General features: G+C 32.1%; 2 protein-coding genes across 2 annotated transcripts; both read right to left on the reverse strand.

The window, feature by feature from the left end:
• Nucleotides 1-1,065: 1,065 nt before the first annotated feature.
• LOC100251310 (LOB domain-containing protein 1) lies at nucleotides 1,066-2,468 on the reverse strand. The gene is made up of 2 exons (XM_002275146.4): nucleotides 2,004-2,468; nucleotides 1,066-1,582 (listed from the first exon to the last, which is right to left on the reverse strand). The coding sequence occupies exons 1-2, from the start codon at nucleotides 2,322-2,324 to the stop codon at nucleotides 1,346-1,348; spliced, it is 558 nt and encodes a 185-aa protein (XP_002275182.2). The 5' UTR covers nucleotides 2,325-2,468; the 3' UTR covers nucleotides 1,066-1,345.
• A 10,031-nt stretch (nucleotides 2,469-12,499) lies between these two features.
• Nucleotides 12,500-14,024, reverse strand: LOC100256462 (LOB domain-containing protein 1). The gene is made up of 2 exons (XM_010660136.3): nucleotides 13,644-14,024; nucleotides 12,500-12,955 (listed from the first exon to the last, which is right to left on the reverse strand). The coding sequence occupies exons 1-2, from the start codon at nucleotides 13,920-13,922 to the stop codon at nucleotides 12,713-12,715; spliced, it is 522 nt and encodes a 173-aa protein (XP_010658438.1). The 5' UTR covers nucleotides 13,923-14,024; the 3' UTR covers nucleotides 12,500-12,712.
• Between the last annotated feature and the right edge of the window lie 6,645 nt (nucleotides 14,025-20,669).

Raw genomic sequence — 20,669 nt, forward strand, 5'->3', positions numbered from 1 at the left:
TGTCTGCATAAATGACATCTCCTGCGAGGTCTTTGCTGATGAGGTTCATGATGTATGAGGCAACCATGTCATCACATTGTTTCCACAAACCATAATTTGGATTTATGATGAGAGGTTTGGTTAATCCGTTAATAAATCTAGACTAGTTCTTTTCACTAAGAACCTTTATCATTGCTCTGCTCCATATGGTATAATTTTCACCATTTAACAATGAATAAAATGAAATTGCACCAAGATTTTCTAAAGGTTGCAAAAAGAAAACATTCTTGACATCATTCTTAGCATCATTTAGGAAGCCATGACAACATATACTGAAAAGAAAGAGAAGGTCACTAGGAGCCAAGATATAAATGTTTTTCTCTATTATGTGAATTATTTGTTTTTAGCCTTTTCTCCAAGTTTCCTTCTCTTTGTTTTCCTTTTCCGTGTGCATTATGTTAAATAGTCTAGAATTTTGGACTGGCTCTTCAAGATTGGTCCCACAAATTCAATTAATCGGTCAAAGATACCACAAGAGGATGACGATGAATACCACGAATTAGGACCACTAAGAATTAGGACCACCATGAAATAGGACCACCTTTTGTTCAAGGATCACCACTAGGATTCATGAGCTCCAAGCAATTTAGTTTTAATTATTGTGCAGTGAAGGAAATTTACTATCTTAATGTGGTTTTATTCAAAATTAGATCAATTATTTCACTGCATGTCATATTAACTAACAGATCGAGTCAGTCAGTTAAATGGTAAGACAGTAGTCTCATGCGCTGAAATACCTAGACAACCCTTGTAAGGGAGCTAAATGGTCCAAATCTCGCCCTGGACGCAAAAGGGTTACCCCACTCAAAGAAGTAGGGCATGCAATTAGCCAATGCTTGACCGAGAAAGCCCGACAACTGAAATGGATCGTTATTCCTTTTGCTAGGAAAATGTGGATTAATCACTAGATTCCAAATATTGAACCATATCTTGCATCTGAATAAAAGGAGCTTCCATCAGCAATATTTGTAAGAAAATAATCAAGATGGCTAAATTGACACTCATCAAACAGTACTAACAATAATATAAATTTGGTCAAACACGAAAGAAGTGTTATAGATATTAAAGATTTACAGAACATGGTCCAAAGATACACTGATCTCTACTCCTTTTGCTTTTCAATCTTCTCCACCAAGATCTCAATCATTGATATGACAGACAACCTAGAAAGCAACTAATCTTATCTTCATTGAGAATTTTCCACTTCTGTTGTCTTTATTAATTAGTCTCACACCCACTTAGATATACAAATTAATTGCAATTTTTTTTTCTTAATAAGATCAACTCTTCATGCACAATGAGGTTGCTAATCCGAACCTAAATCTCTGTCGTAGAAGCTTGCGATGTCATTTTGTTGCTGCTGCTGGCATTGCATGATAAGTAGCTCAGCTTGGGTCACGGCCAATTCTGCTTGGAGATCATTAAGTTGTTTCTGAAGCTTACTGATTGCACCAGCACAACCATAAACTGGATCATGAATTCTCACATTTGCTTCATATACCATGCTGCTCACAGCATCTGCTCTTTTGGACTCAGGAAGTTCCTGAAATTTTGTTAATATGATTTGATTAATGATTTAATCTAATTATCAATTAAATTTGATAAAATAACTGAGTAATACTACTTTGAGTGAAAGTAACTTAAAGCGATAGCAAAAAGAAATCACCCTTTTTGAATTTAAAATAGTTCCTGCCCTAGTTGCCCAATTCACATCAAACTACCAGCCACGATCTTATCTCTTCCTCCTTGTTTCTTTCTCAAAAGTTCATTGCTTAATATTAATCAGGATAAATATGTCAAATTTAGTAATTAAAAAAATCTGAAGTTAATTTTATTGAACAATCTTAATAATTAAAGTAAGAACTATTTAAGTCCACGAAGTCAGTAAAATCCATATATATCAAGTCATCTAAAGTTATCAAGCGAGCTTTCAATTTTAGCAAAAGTCACCTTAGTTGGATTACCTGCAACGCCTTGACAATGTTGCTAGCTCCAAAGACTTTATGGGCAATGACGAATTTGAGCTGCTCACTTGGTGGAAAATATGGAGCTAAAGAGCATGTGTCTGTGCATCGACGGCGGAGGACTTTGCAGGCGGCGCAAGGACCTTGAACAACAGTTGGAAGAGAAGGAGAAGGCATCAAAGAAGGAGAGTAAGATGATGATGAAAAGGAGAAAGGAGTGGAAACTCTAAGTGATCTTCTAGTTTTGTTAGTGTATTCCATCATCAAAGAGAGAGATGAAAAAAAATGGAATAAAATTCTTAGCCTTGGCCCTTTCTTCATGGCATATGGGGTTTTATACACTTGAGGCAGGGAACACTTTATCTTTGAAAAAACATGAGCTTTTCTGGGAATCCCTATCGCTACAAGAAAGAAACAAAGACCAGGTCAGATGGCATAATTTCACAACATATGATGACTCTTTCTTGAAACATTGTTCCGATTCATTTTCCAAATTTGTGACTACCAATTCATACAATGTATGGGCTCTAGACCCAACAGCATCAAGGTCACTTTCCAAATTCAACACAATTGACCCATGTCCCAAATCCCAAAAGGTCCTTATTATGTTGAATGGAACTACAGATTCCTGCCGACTGTATGAACATAGACTGAATCTAGTCCGATATATGATAAATTTTCCCAGTTCATTCTTGAAAGTACTAGCTATGCTACCAAATATAGTAACATCTAATGTTATTTTATGTTATTTTTCTACAAAATCAAGGAATGACTGTAGGGGAATTAATGTGTTTGAAAATGAGGACAAGAAAAAACTAGATTAGTAGTAATATTTCATAGAATAATTTGGCAACCTGTTGAAGCTAATTTCTCCACCTTCCCAAGGGTATATATGTTTGTTTATCTAGTAGTGGCTGCTTCTGTTCATTGGTACCTTTCATCTCCAACAGTGGGGCAGTGGCTTTTCAAGTTTTCCATGTTCAAGACACATGGGTTCATTGGTGGTGCCACACTGATAGTCAGCAGGAAATTTTGTCCTACTGAAAGGGCTATGTCATCTTGTGAAGCTGTCAATTTAAGAGAGGTTCCTGATGAGAACTGAATTCATGAGGTCTTCCGACAAAGTTTGTGATACATCAAAATCTTATATTTCTCCAACCGTTTCTTGCATTAAAGTTCTTAGCATTCATACTGTACTAAACCTATTGAAGGATAGTTTCCATAAATGATTTCTTTTAGAAGTTTATTTGGTTAATTAAAAGGATTTTACAGGCAAGTGTGGAAGATGAAACATGCATTGAGGTTTGTGAGGCCGGCAGTTATTCATGAAAACGTAAGTTGGTAATAACTCAACTGATTGCAAAGTGAAAAATAAAAGTGAAGTTACTTTGTTGAAAAGATAAAAGCTTGCATCCGTGGCCCCAATGGATAGACAAAGTATTTGGATAGATTTTCAGTAAATGGCTCTGCTAAATCCTTCAAAGAGCTTAAGAGTATATTAATTCATAAGAAAATTACAGTGAAGATTAATTCTTCAGAGCCTAGGAACTCAGCTTTCATTTAACCAGCTAACACCTTCCCTAAGGGAAACTGGGAGAAATTTTGAACAGTAAGCTTGTCCTCAAAATAAATGAAATGATTTGTTGATAAGGACTTGGTAAGTATGTATCTGCAGTTTGATTTTGTGTAGGCACATATCCAACCTCCAATAATGACTGAACTCCAAATAATTTGTATTAGTGCTTGAGCAAGACGTCTATACTCTCACTGGGTATTAGATCTGATCACCGCCTTCTGTTTTCTAGATCTCCAAGCTACAAGGTTTCCTCCATATTAAATTACATAACCACAAGTTGAAGGTCAATGTAACTTCCCCCAATCTGTATCTGCATATAGGTCCTTCATGACCCATCCTTAGTGTAGGCTTGACAAATATTCCATGACTATCTGTCCCTTTGAGGTACCTTAGGACTCTTTCACAAATAAAGGATATATTTTCTATTTAAAAAATAATTTAAATTAATATTAGGATGAAATATGTGTTCTTTAGCAAACCAAACTTTAGCATAGTGTAATAAATATATATACACACACATACATATTATTGGATAGAATATATGTCATGATCCACTGCATGTAATATTAAGGATATTATATACCATTTCAACAAGTTCTTAGAATCCTCTCATAAATTTAAAAAGAATAATTAGTGAGTTTTACCTTGAAATGCTAAGACAATAAGGTCATGTTTGTTTAGATTATTTTCTGCTTTTATTTTCGAAGAACATAACTTAGGTCTAAAAAAATGCTTGAACAATCTCCCTACACCAAGAATGCACCCATGATGAATGTTTTCGGGCTAATGATGTTGTTGCATTTGTTTGAGAGGACAAAACAACTCAACCAAAGAGCCAATAATGAGACTAACCATGTGTTTGACAATGATTTTGATAAGTATTTTTTATATTTTTAATACTTAAAAATGAAAAATTTTCAAATATTAAAATGACTAAAAACACTTTCCAAAATTACTATCAAATGCACTCTAAGGGAGCTCACTTCAAAATTCCAAAGAACATTCTTCATATAAAAAAAAATACATTTCACCACAATTTTTTTCTCACCAAAAAAAGTAATATTCTTTGGCCATGATTATTATTATTATTATTTTATGAGTAAAGGTAATCCTTTGCCATGATTCTCAAATTTTTCATAGAAAAAATTGACTGTTTGTTAGTAATTTATATTATGGCGAAAAGTGACATGATGCCAAAATTGTATCTTATGACGAAAAGTAACTTGTTTACACTAGTTTTATTTTGTGACAAAACTTTATTTATTTATTTTTTGTTATAAACTTCATTTTTTATGATTAAAAACAATCATAGACTTAATGCAACAAGGTTACCACAAATAAATTTTTGTAGTCAAAATTCTTTTAATGTAAAATACTCTCTTTTAATCACAAATTAATTCATGAAAAAAATTCCTAAAAATTATTCTCCAAGTGACACATGTTAAAATCAAAAGAAGATATATTGTTGAAATCTTTGGGACTAAATTTTAAATTCAAATATAATCATTCATAAATCTAAAAGGATTTCAAACTTGAATTTAAGGTATCTATCTATCTATCTATACTCCTCTTATTCAAAGGATAGTGGAGAGCTAACAAAGATGCCAAAGTTTAGCATGATCTTTTACAACCTTAAGCATCCTTTGCAATTCTAAGTTATGTTCACAAACCTATTAAAAAAAAATCAAATTACAAATTAAGAAAGTGCTTTCCACCTATTCTCAAAGCATACGATAAAGTTGAGATCATACCTAGTTGATTCTCAATATGTACCTTGATTCAAAAAAGCATGACTATCAACCTTACCTCAACACCAAAGTCTATGCAATGAAATTGAAATCAAGCTTAGTTGGTCACTGATTATACCTCAATTTAAATGTAGTTGTTCTAATCCAAAAAACTACAATGAGATCAACAACAATATGTGATTTTCTTTCAACAAAAATTATTAATCATGCATGGTGGTAATTTGCAAATCATATGTTATAACTTATGTAAAACTTTAGCTTCTCTACATAAGTATATTTAAATACAGAAATTGTAGAATGACAATTTCTCTAAATAAATATATTTTTGATATAAAATATAGAATGGTTTCTTAACATTAATGATTTTTTTATGTAAAAATACTCCCAAATAATTTTATGTCATTCTTATGTTGAATCATAGGTTAAAAATAGTACTAGGTTAGTTGAAAAGTCAAAGATAGTTAATCCATAGAGAGTATTGAGAAAAACTTGACCTCTTATAACATATTCATTTATCACTTTTTAAGGTGAAATATTCTGTATCCATTTAATTTTGGAGAAATATAAATTGGTTTCTTAACATGAAACCTACTATTAATTTTATATAATTCATAGGTTGAACTTGAAAATAGTATTAAGCTAATGGAAAAGTCAAAGATAATAAAGAGAGAATAAAAAATTTGACCACTTGTAACATATTCATTTATGGCTTTTTTAAGTTGAAAAATGTGACCTTCCCAAAAAAGAGAAATATAGATTGATTTCTTAATATGAATAAGTTTTCATATAAAAATAAGTTACTATTAATTTTATATTGTTCAATGTTAAACTTGAAAATAGTATTAAGTTAATTAAAAAGTCAAAGATAAGAAAGAGAGAGATGAGAAAATTTGACCACTTGTAGCATATTCATTTATGGTTTTTGAAGGTGACAAATGTAACTTTCCATTTTCATTATGGATAAAGTTACAACCTACCTAAAGAAAAGAATGATAACAGAAACATGCTTTTTGGAATATAGGCTTATAAATATAGACCAACATAGACTAAGTAGGGTCATACTAGCCCACAAAACCTCTTCTTGAAGTTCCTATTAACTTATTAACATGGTGAGACTATTTAATGTGTTACATCATGCTCTTTTTACTTATTTCTTCCTTAGGTTTGTATTATTGACATATGATTTGATATTCTCACTCATCAAATAATTTTAATCTTTAACATAGATGTTCTCATTTAAAATCTCAATAAGGAAGGAGATGTGATCAATATATTTTACCATTTCGATTGTTTAGAAGGTTTATGCTTGTTTACAATGACAAATAAAAGTGATATTTTGAAAATCAATAACTAGCTAGTTCAAAAAATGTTACTTTAATTTGCCTTCATTTCAATTGATAACACAAAAAATATTTTTAAAAATTTATCAAATTAATATATTTTTTAGTCTTTTAAAATTTATTTTTCATTTTCAAAATAAATATTGTTCTCAAATTTGAATTTGTACAATTCATACATTCTTTTCTAATTTTATTAATAATAATAGTGAGTTGTTTATATTTTATATGTGTGTGGTTTTCTTCATAATATATTTTTTTTATTGACATTTGTAGTTGGGGCAAAGGTGTGCACAAATGCATTTCCGTGCACTTAGGTAAATACAATAACAATTGCAAAACGAAGCATTCTACCTAGTCAAATTCAACTTGTGTTGGGATACCGCCACATAATCCTACAAGTGTACAATGTCTTTACTATTTTAATTACTAGTAATACTAGTCACCACCCCCTATATCAACCATTATCCTACATCTAAGTGGCATTATTATTTATGTCCAACTATGTTAAAAATGGTTCAATTTTATTCATATAAATAAATTATTTAGACATTGCAATTAAGTATCATATTCCTTTTCAATGACTGTTTTGTTGTATTTCAATATACAATCGAGCCAATTTTAACCCATTAAGAAGTTGCTTATAGGATAACTAATTAACCATACTCACGACATGAGTAAGACACTTTACAAATATGGCTTCATAGTTTCCTTTCCATACCAAGTTCTGATTGGTGCTACTTTCATTAATTGACCTTATACAAATTTGTTCACAACTTTTTCAAGATGAGCTACGTCACGTTTTTATGGTATTGATGTTTAATTTGAAATACATTATTATTTCATGTTAATAAGTAAATATAGAATTGTGAATAGGAAATTATATTATCTAGGAACTTAATTTATTGTAGAAATTTTTGTTAAATGGGAAATGTAATATCATTGGTTACTTCAACAGAGTTGTATTGTGAATGTTGAATGGGTGGTGACATTGGATCATTTCCAATGTTTTATGGGCATTATAATTCTACAAGTTAGTAACCCTTCATCATTTCTTTATTTAGAGGTGTCCAATGGCCCGACACTGCCCGATGTTGACAAGCCATTATCGGCCAACGTGTTGAGCCAGCATGACCCACTTAAAAATTGTGTCTACTAGGGCCAGCCCATGCAAGCCAAATAGGTGGCCTGACATAACACATAAACTCGCAGGCTAATCATGTCGTGCCATGTTGTGGGTCGTGTTGTGTCAACGGGTCATGGCCCATGGGCTACTCAATTTGTTAAAAATTTTAATTTAATTTTTTAAGTTAGTTTGTCTTAAGTTTTTTCATTATTAAATAAAATTTCTTATTGTTACTTTAAACACCTCTAATAATTATACTTTTTATTTTTTATATTTACATTTATCAAGTTTGTAACTATAAAATTTATAGAAATGTTAGTTTTTTGTTTTTAAAAAGAGTAAAAAAAAAATTATCTTTGAATTTGTTCTTTGATTTTTGTTTTTGTTTTTGTTTTTTTGTCAAAATAACAATAAATTTAAAATAATGGAATATAAAAAGAAATGAAATATTAAAAAAAATAATTCTTTAATTCAATATTTCAACAAATTACATGAAAAAATAAGGAGAAAAAAAATGTGAGAATTGCATCACTATAGTTTGAGCACATCCCAACTAGGTTGGCACCCACCCAACCATCAATCATATGCATTACTCAACTTTTAAAGATTAGCTACATTTAATAGATTTAAAAGAAACAAACAACATATAATTCTTCAATTATCATATTCACTTTTGTCTTATTCAATCTTCATTCTTCTTTTTTCATCTTCAATCATCATCAATCTCTTGAACATCATTGTTTGTATTGAAATCCAATTTCTCAAAGTCTTCTTTAAGTTCATCTTCTAAAGTTTGAAGTCTCATGCATTCATCTTCCCAATCCTTCAAACATATTAAAGCTTCTAGCATCCCTATTGTAAGAGTTGTCCTCATGTCTCCTATTATATTTGCAATTATAGAAAAAACAGATTCTGATGCCACAATAGACACTAGTGGGGTTAGTAGATCACGTGTCATTTTAGATAACACAGAAAAAGTGGATTCATGAGATTTTCACTACTTCATAATATCAAAATTTTGTACTTCATTGGGGGATAGGTATGAACAATAACCAGTATCTAAATATTTTGAAATATCACACCTACTTGAAGGACCAATTTGTCATTTTCCCTTAACTAATTGTATAAAGAATGGATCATTTCCAAATGTAGATGGAGTTATAGTTCTTGAAGAGACACTACCATATTTATTCTCATAATATTTATATAAGTTGTTCAATTGTTCGTATTTCTTACCTTCTAGTTCGGATGGTTGGTTCATACAAATAGCTATGAAATTTAAAATGTTTTCTACACCTTCAACCTTAACCCTTGAATCCATACAAGCAGCTAAACAATAAAGTGGTGGAATAGTCTTCCAATATTTAAAAAAAAAAAACAAAAAATCCATTTGTACACATATTTCACTAAAAATGGGATGTTCCATATATTGTTGAAACACATTGCTTATGTTGCAAATACATCTAAGTGTACACAAGATGTAGGAGTATATACAACATAACACATGTTAGTAGTATCATAAAAAACCTTCAAGAATTTTAAAAAAGAAAAACCTTTCTCCCAATAATATGAAGTTATTACAATTTCACATGTCTTACTATTGACATAATCTAATAGTATGTTATGATACCCTATACAAGATTTAACATTAGGTAGGTAGAATTTCAATAATGACTGATATCATGATGGAATTTTTTCTTCTTGAAACTTATTGATTGACATCAAGTATAAAATTCTTATAATTTGTTAGATGAATCAAGAAAGAGTATAGTAGATCAGATAGCCTGTAATGAGAGTGATATTAATTTTAAACCATCTTGTACTATTAAATTAATTATATGACAAACACATCTTACATGAAATATTTCACTTAGTGGATCTTCTCTGTTTGTTCTTACAAATAAATTCATGACACTTTTATTATTTGAAACATTATCAAAGGTAATATTAAAAATTTGGCTTTGTATGTTATATTCTCTTACAACACTTGTCAAAGAATCATATATGGCAGGCTCATCACGAGGATGAAATATTTTACAAAAACCTAATATTTTCTTTTGTAATTTCCAATTTGAATCTGTATAATGTGATGTCACACATGTAAAAGGTTCATTACTTTGATTAGTCCATATATCTGAGGTCACAGATACAATACCATTATGATTTTTAAATTCTTCAATTATTAATTGTTTTTCATTTTTATAATATTTAATTACATCATTACAAGAAGCAGTCTTAAGAATTCTATGATAGGCTGGTTGAGCATACTTGTGCATGAAATGTACAAATCTAGGATCTTCTCCAAATTTCAATGGAATCCTCATACTAACTACCATTCCAACTAACCCTTCTCTTAAGAATTGTTGATTGTATATAAAGGAGGACATTGAAGATGTACTAGATCTTATTTCGTTTTGACTTATATGGGATTGTCTAGGGTCTAATGCACCATTTTTTTTGGTATATTGTTTGACATGTCTTCTAAGGTCATGCATGACCTATGCCACCACTAGTTTTGCAACTATATGTTTTTTTTTTTTTTTAACAATATTTACATTTTGCTAGATTTTCTACCTCTCCTCTTATATTTTATCTATTTATTATAGTGAAATGATTTCATACTATAGATGTGCATCTACTAGCCCTAGGTCTTTTGCCTATGGGATTGGGTTGGGGAAGGTTAGAGGGAGGAACACTAGAAGAGGTGGGGGTCTCGTCATCTTCAAAATGATTAAATTCATTACATGCATCAATACCAAAGTCAAGGTTTTCAACATCTAGGTGATAAGGATCCATTTTTAATTTTAGAGGGGAAAAAAAAGGTAAAAGGAAGAGAACAATTAAATGAAATATATAGAATTAAAATAAATAAATGAAATAACTAAATATAAATACCTCAACTTTTTTATGATGACCACTTGTAGAGTTAGTTGATATCTTTAGCACTTGTAGAGAATTTCAACTTAGAGAATTGTGGAAAGAGAAATTAGAGAGAATTGTAAACAATATAAAGATAGAGAATAAAGAATTGTGTGAGAAAGAATTAAAATGAAGGGTATTTATAGAGAATTATTGGTGAGTCATTTACTTATTTACCCCTAAAACTAGTTGTTATATAGTTGTTGAGATATTATAAATATTTGACACAAAAAATATTAATAGTGAGTGATTTACTTATTTATTCTTTAAACTATGCGCTATATAGTTTTTTGGAAGGGTAATATAAACATTTGACATTAAAAAAAAAAGTAAAAATAGCTATTGATTTTTTTTTACCCCCTAAACTAGCCATTATATAGTTGTTAAGATAAGTATTATAGACATTTGACATGTACTATAAAAGGAAAAAGTAAAAAATAAAAAGTAAAAAGTGATAATTAAAATGGTCAAGTGGGCTGGCACGATGAGCTGTTTCCTTAGGCCCAACTCGGCCGCTCCCTTGGGTCATACCAATCTGGGCTACTACAATAATTGGGTCATGCCAACCTGACCCAATCTTTTGGCATGCTAGGCCATGGGCCAAAATGAGCAGCCGACCCATTAGACACCTCTATCTTTATTTGTTTATTCTTTTCAAACCACTAATAGAGTGGTGCCTATTTACTTTTAGTCATTTTCCACCCCCAAAAATACACCCATGTAATTGGCACATGATTGCGTCCCATTTTAGCTGTGCTTTTAATGATTGCATTTTTTTACCTTGGTAAACCTCTTCCCAATGGATCATGCGAAAAAAAATTAAGAGTGCTTTTGGTATTGATTTTAAAAATTCTAATATTTTTAATATTTTAATGATAAAAATTTTTAAATATTAAAAATGTTAAAAGCACTTTCTAGAATCATTATCAAAAGAACCCTCAACCTATTTTGATGGAAGGATGTGTTATTTGTTTACATCCATTAGTTCATAAGGGATTCAGTGTAGGAATGGCAACTAGGCAGGTTCGAGACGGGTCACCCCCATCCCAACCCCGCTCCATTTATTCAAAACAATTCTCATCCCCGTTTCATTTAAAAAATTAAATGGAGCGAGGCGGGGCGAGTATTATAAATTCTCATACCTGTCCTGTTTAACTTTTTTTTTTTTTAAAAAAAATTACTTTTAAATTTTTTAATTACTTTTAAAATTTTTAATTACATTAAAATAAATATATTTTTATAAATAATTAAATTATTATATTTTTATAACTTATTTTATTAAAAATATTTTATTATTATCTATATATTAAAAATAGTAAAATAAAAATTAAATTAAATTAATTTTAAAATTTAAATTTAATTTAATTTTAAAATTAATTTTATATATAATCAGGGCGGGACGGGGCAATACCCAAACCTGTCCCTGGTTTTTAAAAAAAATCCCAAACTCGTTTCTTAAAATTGAACCACGTCCCATTAGGGGTGGGGCGAGTATCCGAAAAAACCTGTCTCATTATCATCCCTAATTCAGTGTAGATTTTGATGGAGATCAAATCGTTATACATGTACCTTCATCTTTGGAGGCTCAATCGAAGGCTCGTTTACTTATGTTTCTCATATGAATCTATTGTTTCTAGTCATTGGGTCCCATTTCCATACCAACTCAAGATATGCTTATTGGACTCTACGTATTAACCAATGGGAATTGTCGTGGTATTTGTGCAAATAGGTATAATCCATGTAATTGAAGAAACTATCAAAATGAAAGAATTGAAAATAATAACTATAGGTATATGAAAGCCATTAGAATATTAGAATACAATCAAGCGTTGAGTTGAGACACATGAAATGCCACCTAGAATCGGGTTGCTAGCTAGCATTTCTCTCATTTCCACTCTGACCAAACTTTATTCCGCAATGCCCAAGTATTTCTTCTTTATTATCGATCAAGCATACATCACTTTGACATTCAAAACTAATTTGGAATTTTTACCAAGACTTCTTCATTCCCAATTGGCCGAGCCTGAATTTCTATGGAACTTTGCATTATCATCTAGTTGCTGTTGTTGGCATCGCATGAAAAGGAGTTCAGCTTGCGTCATGGCTAATTCTGCTTGCACTTCTTCAAGTTGTTTCTGAAGCTTGCTAATCGCACCAGCACACCCGTAGACTGGATCAAGAATTCTGGCATTTGCTTCATAGACCATGCTGCTCACAGCATCTGCTCTATTGGTCTCTGGAACTTCCTACATAAGAATGATTTGTAATCACAGTTAGAATATTGTAATAACAGTTACAATCTAATAATATATGTAATAATTGTTACAAATCTAACATAAGATAATAGCTTATGAGTGTCTGCTGGATAGTTAGAATATTGCAAAAGCATATAGTAATTAATTAATGGGTGAGTAGCTGAACTTCAAGGAAGAATGCCTTCTAGTTCTGCTCTTTGCCCATCCTAATACCCTTTAATTTATTGTAATTTTTTAGACATAAAAGTTCATGTGAAATTACCTGCATGCCCTCATTTTCTTGAGTACTCCAAACTAGTCAAAACCCTGAACCCCAACTCTAATCTCCATCCGTTCTTTTCACCTCCATTTCCTCCCCACTTCATCTCTTTTTGTTATTTTTTATTTTCTCGTTTCTCACCCTCTTTACTTCTTGAATATATATGAAGATGAATTAATAGACATTAAGATGAATGGAGAAAGGGGAAAATTAGGGTAAATTAAGTTTTGGGTGGGTTAGAGTGTGAAAGACGTGCAAATCAGTAAATTTATATGTACTCTTATATTTAAAAGATATTGAAAAAAATAAAGCTAATTTCCTTTGATTCTCTCCTTTCCAAACCAATCATCTTGAAAATTTCTCTCATTTGTTTATATATATATATAAATAGTTTGAAATAGAAAAATATGATGGGATTACCTTCAACCACTTGATTATGTTGCTGGCTCCAAAGACTTTATGAGCAGTGATGAACTGGAATGGTTTAGTTGATGGAAAATATGGGGCTAAAATACAACTCTCGGTGCATCGGCGACGAAGGACTTTACAGGCAGCACAAGGACCTTGGCTGGCAGCTGGAAAAGAAGACGACCTTGAAGAAGAAGAAGAAGATGATGATGATGAGGAGGAGGAGGAGGAGAATAAATGAATACTATTGAAAACTTTAAGTGGTTTTGTAGTTTTCTCAGTGTATTCCATCCTCAGAGAGAGAGAGAGAGAGAGAGAGAGAGAGAGAGGCTAATCTACTATAACACAAAAAAGAGAGCGATTGAAGCGCTTGAGTAAAGAAGAAAAAATCATATAAATGGGGAAGAGAGAGAGGGCTAATCTATTATAGCACAATAGCCAAAAAAGAAAGAAAGAATTAAAAAAGAGCGATTATCTAGTATAGCACAATAGCAAGAGTAAAGAGAGAGATTGAAGCGCTTGAGTAAAAAGGAAAAAGGCATATAAATAGGGAAAATCAATGCAAGACAATAATGTCTACTTATGATGATGGGTGATAAAGTTGTATTAGTGAGCCACCCAATTTTTATGATTGATGACTAATTACTATTTTTTTAAACTAGGGATGTTAAGTCACAAAATTGATAAAAGAGATGAAACCTTTTTAAAGTCGCATTGTAGATTAATGGTTATCTATTGCGGACATCTTCCTCCTCTCTTTTATTTGTCCTCGGAAATCTTAAGTACTCCCTCACCTTTTCCCTTCTTCACCTTCTCATTCCTCACTCCTACCTCTTCCTTTTCCTCATTCATTCCTTTCTTTCTAGATCAAATTTAAAGAAAGGGGACAGAAGGGTTTCAATTATTAGCTGGCATGCATCCATGTCTTTTGAGGTAACTTTGTATGCAGAGAGAGAAATCACTTTAATATTAATTATGTTTGAAATGGAAAAAACTTTTAATTTTTAAATAGTTTAACAAAAATTTTAATATTTTAAATTTTTAATTCCTTCAAAAATAAATTTTGAACTTTTGGAATGCTTTAAAATAGTAAAAATTGTGCATCACAATAATAATAATAATTATTATTACTATTATTATTATTTTCAATATTTAGCACATGATTCACGTGCCAAATCCCAAAAATTCCATACATTGAACCAAACCCAAAGTCTCGAAAATAATTATTGATTCTTTACTTCTTTGTCTTCGCTCTTTCCTTCAAACAAGAATCAATTGCTAATTGGGAACTTAGAGAATGGTAAGCAAAAAATCTCTATAATTAAATTAGTATTCATACACTAATTTGGCAACATATTGAAGCTAATTAAGCTAATTTTCTCCCTAAAATATATATTTTTCTAAATAGTCATCAGTTTAATTATATATTTGAGAAATGGATAAAAAAAATCCATTACATCACAAAATAGAGCTTAGTTAAAGGTTATTAATCAAGTCTAATTAATTGATCTCACGCACAAAAATACCAAGAATAATAAAAATTGAGAAAAAATTTCATAAATTTGTACAAAGGGTATTTCTTTATTATTATTATTATTATTAATAATTATTGAATGAGTTGATGGTGGTTTAAATTATTAAATGTATAAACAATTCCAAACAAATTTATTTTAACGAAAATAATATATTTATAACTAAATTTATAATTAGAGTCTATTTCAGACATGTAATTTTGAGATTTGAAACCCTTATTAACATTTTATTTTATTTTAATTTTTTAGTTTAATTTTTAATAAGTATACTATTAGTATGGAAGATGCTGAAGCGAGATATTCATTGTACTTTATTTTTAGGAGACCAAATTTATAATAAAATAAATGACTTATGGATAAGTTTAAGATTAAAAAGAAAAAAGAAAAAAGAAAAAAGAAAAAAAAAAAGAAGTCGTAACATGTTTGTGCATGAATGACCAACCACATCACCCTATTCGTCATGCCAAGTGTACTTAAAGTACTGAATCCTCCAATTTTTGCTTTCTGCATATCATCCTGGATATTAAAATTTTGAAATGCTCTCATTCTACATGCATAAATAAAAGGTGTGACTATCTTTTTCTTTAGCAGTTGCATCTGTAATGATGGAGTTGTAATAATTTCCGCCAACGCATGCTCAGCCACCTAGAGAATGTCAGGCTCGGTTCTAGAAGATTTCCCTTTTCTCAATCAGTAAAATAATTTCAAGCTTTGAAGCCATCACATCCATAATTGAAATTTCGCCTGGTTTTTTCTCTTTTTAGTAGAACATATTCCTAGTGGCTGGTTTTTTTCATTTTTTCATTTTTTCAATTTGTCTTTTTTATTTTCCTTTTATCATATTTTCCCTTAAATTTTATGACAACCAAACATAGTTTTAAAATAAGAGCATTTTTGTTATTCCATCAATGTATTCTAATCTTGATACTTTATGGAGATGTTTTGATGGCCAAAGTAATGAGTATAGTTAAGGTTATTTAGAAGAACATAAAAATTATTTGGATACCATATTTAAAAAATAGGTTAATTTCATTTGTTTTTCTTAAGACTTTGTTTAAATATATTTAACTCTTATAATTGAAATTTCATCCAATACCTCTTTTATTTTGAGTGAGATGAAAGATAGATGAAAATAATAAATAAAAAGAATATGAGATAAATAAAAATAAAAGCTTATTAATTAAGATTAAATTTTTTTTATAAGTTTTAAAATATCTAAAATGAAACATCTTCTTACAAAATGAAAATACTTTACAAAGTTATATATATAAATTGGTGATTTACTTGATTTGGAAAAACACACACACACACAAATATGAAAATTAAAAGTGAATTATTTGTTTAAATAAACTTTAAAAATCATGGTCTATATATTCCTTGGACCATCGATGAGTGATTCCAAGCTCATATTTATTTGCCACAAAAGGATCATCTATGGTGTGATAACCTTGGAAATTAATATCAAATCTGTGATAGCACCTGATCATGGTATGACCATATTTCCCACACAACTAGCATTGAAGACGATCAGTGGGAGTGTTGGGATTCCCTTTACCACGGCCATTAGGTGGATGTCTCCTTAGCCTTTGTCCAAAACCATTCTTATTTTGAGAAAAACAAGTTATGTTATTGTTTCTTCCATTGTTGTTATTTCTATGGTGAGTAGTTGCCATATTTGCAGCAGTGAGATCAATTTTAGGTATTGTGTTCTGGAAGCACAGTTGTTGTTCATGAGTTGGAGGAATGCTATAAATCAAGTGAAGAGAAATGTCATCTTCACGTGTTGTTAGGGAGGTTACTATGGAGTCATAATCAGATCCAAGGCCTCCAAGTAGCTAAAGAATCTGATTTCTTTCTGTCATAGGCTCTCCAATGGCAGCTAGGCTATCAAATATATTCTTTATCTTCATAATGTATTCCGTCATTGATAAAGAACCCTTTCTTATTGTTTGAAATTCTAATCGAAGTTGCATTACTCAAGCTTTTGATGAAACTGAGAAGATATTTTCTAATGCAGTCCATGCTACAAGTGAGGTCCAATATCCGATGATTTGTCCAATAATTTCGGGAGTAAGAGTGGAGTAGATCCAACTCAAAATCAATCAGTCAAAACAACTCAACAAGATGAAATTTGGGTTTATATCACTAGAGTTCGTTTATTTCAGAGTACATGTCTTTAAACCATCAATGCGGTTTTCAAAACCATTAGCAAACAATACATTTTCCATTTGTGTACGGCATAAAAATATAGTTGTTCTTATTGAGTTTAATGGAAAATGTACAATTTGTTGACATGCGGTCAACTAGAGTCAAACCCTCCCTTTGTTGTGTCACTAAGAGCCTCTGATCAGCTACAGGAGATTGAGCGAGCTTCTTCCCTGCACAAAGGATGTCTGGACAAGTTATCGGGGCACACCCCTGATTACTACTCAAAAAGTGCTATTTGATAGCCTATAATTAATCCTTTTAAACACTTTTGAGTAGTAGTTTAGGCCTTTTAACTCAATTGGCATGTTAAGGATCCTTTAAAGCAATTTTGATCACTTTGTGTAAGTTTTGGTGTTTTTGTTAGTATTTTGATCACCAAAGCAAGTCAAATCTGAGGAGAGCTTTGAGGAATCTTGGGCAAAGTTGAGAAGTCATTTGCCAAGAGTGAATCCAGATTGCAAGGAGAAAAAGCAAAGAGAATCTGCCATGAAGCCTATTCTTGATGACAGTCGTAGCAGCCACTTTTGGAGCACTTTCTGAAGTCCAAATGATGCATGCTATATACCATTTCAAAGCTCAGGAAGTCAACAATCCAATGCTTCAAACGGTACGTGATTCGGAGTTGAAACGAAGAAGTTGCATCCATTACAAGTCAATCACTCTAAAGTGTTGCGGAATCAGCCTTTTGTTGCGAGAATTTCGCAGCACTTTTGTATAGTAAGGTGTTTCTCCTTCTGACGATTCACGAACCATGCCGCGAGAAGGGAGCTGGGAACCTCAAAGTGGAAGCCAACTTCGCAGCCTAGTGAAGATGGCTTGGTGTTGCGAAAATATTTCGCAGCCCTCTTGGGTGTCTACGAGATTTTCCCCTGCGAAATGGTTCCTGAAGCCTCCCGAAGCTTGCTACCGACATTAGGAGATATTTTCCATTATATTTTTGTTGTCTAAATCCCAAAATACTCCTTGTAAACCACCAATTACATGATTCCTTAGTTTTTAAGTTAGTAAAAAGACCAAATATCTATGTAACAATTAGTTTTATATTATGTTGATATATATACCTCTCAAGAGCCTGTTCTCAGAGAGGAGTTCCTTCTGAAAACGTTTGGTAAGCAAGTAAAGGTCTTTTCTTTCTACTGCCTTACCTTTTCACTTTGTATTTTCATTTTATTTCTAAGTTATGAATTCTTTGAGGAGTTTTCCCCAGAGAATGAGTAACTAAACCTCCAATTCCTTGGAGCTAAGGTTGCCGGGGAAGGTTCCAAGTGCAAGAATGCAAAGCTCTGTGGTTTTAGCTAGTAATGAAGAGGAAGTGAAATCCTTTAGTGATTTCAATGTTTTTAGTTAACTTAAAACACCTTGGAGTCACCTGGGCCAACACTTGGTAAGGCAAGTGATTTCCAACCATGGAAATGCATTAGTTTACCCCTTGCGAGCCTCTGGGAGGTGACTTCAAGGTAGGATTTTCTGGAATTACCAACACTTGGTAAGCTTTTGGACTCCTAGGAGACATCCATTAGTTATCTCTTGCGAGTTTGTGAAGGGAAGTCCAAGGTTAAAGATCACCTTGAATGGTAAGTGCTCGTGAGAGGCATGAACCATTGCAAGTTGCATCAGTGAGAGAATTAAAGTGAAATCTAATTGAAGGAGTCTCTGTACATCACCGGTTAGAGAATTAACTATATGTTGAATCTCTAATGCGAGGAAATGAACCAACTGACCAGAGCCGTGTCTTTTGCATGAGGAACCACCCCAGTGAACCTAAATCTCCAAGGAATGCTTTTCTTCCTAAATTATTCCAAACTTCTGTTAAGATAGTTAGTTTAAGTCTAAATCTTTACCCATCAAAGTTTGTGTTTTATTTCTTAAGCTAACCTTGAAATGAAACAAGACCAATTCACTTGGAATTGGTATCCTTGATTGCTTGTTAACCATTCCCAGTGAACGATCCTAGAGCTACTATACTATAGTAGCTTTTTATTTGCTACCCTAGTGTATGGTGTTATAGGTATAAATTTTGTTGATCACTCCCTCATCCAAGGAGCACCAGTTGGACATGAATCAGCTGAGACACCAATTGGGCATGAATCAAATGGCGCCGCTGCCGGGGAATGAGTGTCAAGTTCATTGTGATACCATTTTTTGAGCACTTGTGATTTTCATCACAAGTTGGTAAAGTTTCTTTCACTTCACTAATTTTCATTCTTTCTTTAGTTATTCATAATCTAAGTTTATCTTTTTAAATTTAGCCTAGTTTAATTTTGCTATTGTAGCTCTGTTTTTCTTGTTGTCCTCTGTTTTTATTTAAGTTGCAGCTGGATACTAGTTGTGTATGCCCAAGTGGATACGAGACATTGGAGGAAGGCTTGTTAAGTGTGATACACCTCAGAGAAGAGAATTGGAAGTGATCTTGAATATCATGGAGGCTGCACCTGAAGATCAGCATAGTCACCAAGGTCGTCAAGACAATCTCAATGAATTCAGATCTATGAGGGACCGTATGCATCCACCTCGTATGAGTGCACCATCATGTATAGTGCCCCCTACAGAGCAGCTAGTGATCAGACCGTATCTTGTTCCACTTCTACCAACTTTCCATGGGATGGAAAGTGAGAATCCGTATGCACACATCAAGGAATTTGAAGATGTTTGTAATACATTCCAAGAGGGAGGAGCTTCAATTGATTTGATGAGGCTTAAGTTATTTCCTTTTACTTTAAAGGATAAGGCCAAAATTTGGCTTAATTCTTTAAGGCCAAGGAGTATCCGCTCTTGGACTGATTTACAAGCTGAATTCCTCAAGAAATTTTTTCCTACTCATAGAACAAATGGCTTGAAAAGGCAAATTTCAAATTTCTCAGCTAAAGAGAATGAGAAATTCTATGAGTGTTGGGAGAGATACATGGAAGCTATAAATGCTTGTCCTCATCATGGCTTTGATACTTGGCTATTGGTGAGCTATTTTTATGATGGTATGTCCTCCTCAATGAAGCAACTCCTCGAGACAATGTGTGGAGGAGATTTCATGAGCAAAAATCCAGAGGAAGCTATGGATTTCTTGAACTATGTAGCTGATGTTTCAAGGGGATGGGATGAACCAACTAAAGGAGAAGTGGGAAAGATGAAGTCTCAGTTGAATGCTTACAATGCAAAGGCTGGGATGTATAATTTGAAAGAAGATGATGACGTGAAAGCAAAGTTGGCAGCTATGACAAGAAGATTGGAGGAGCTAGAGCTGAAAAGAATACATGAAGTGCAAGCTGTTGCTGAAGCACCAATGCAAATGAAGCTGTGTCCC

The sequence above is a fragment of the Vitis vinifera genome, chromosome 13 (assembly GCF_030704535.1).
Source record: "Vitis vinifera cultivar Pinot Noir 40024 chromosome 13, ASM3070453v1".
NCBI classification, from domain to species: domain Eukaryota; kingdom Viridiplantae; phylum Streptophyta; class Magnoliopsida; order Vitales; family Vitaceae; genus Vitis; species Vitis vinifera.

Excerpts from the sequence above, each read along its gene's own strand:
- LOC100256462 (XM_010660136.3), bottom strand. The coding sequence starts at position 13,922 with ATGGAATACACTGAGAAAACTACAAAACCACTTAAAGTTTTCAATAGT. Across the intron at positions 12,956-13,643 it reads ACATAATCAAGTGGTTGAAG|GAAGTTCCAGAGACCAATAG; the intron begins GTAATCCCATCA and ends ATTCTTATGTAG.
- LOC100251310 (XM_002275146.4), bottom strand. The coding sequence starts at position 2,324 with ATGAAGAAAGGGCCAAGGCTAAGAATTTTATTCCATTTTTTTTCATCT. Across the intron at positions 1,583-2,003 it reads ACATTGTCAAGGCGTTGCAG|GAACTTCCTGAGTCCAAAAG; the intron begins GTAATCCAACTA and ends ACAAAATTTCAG.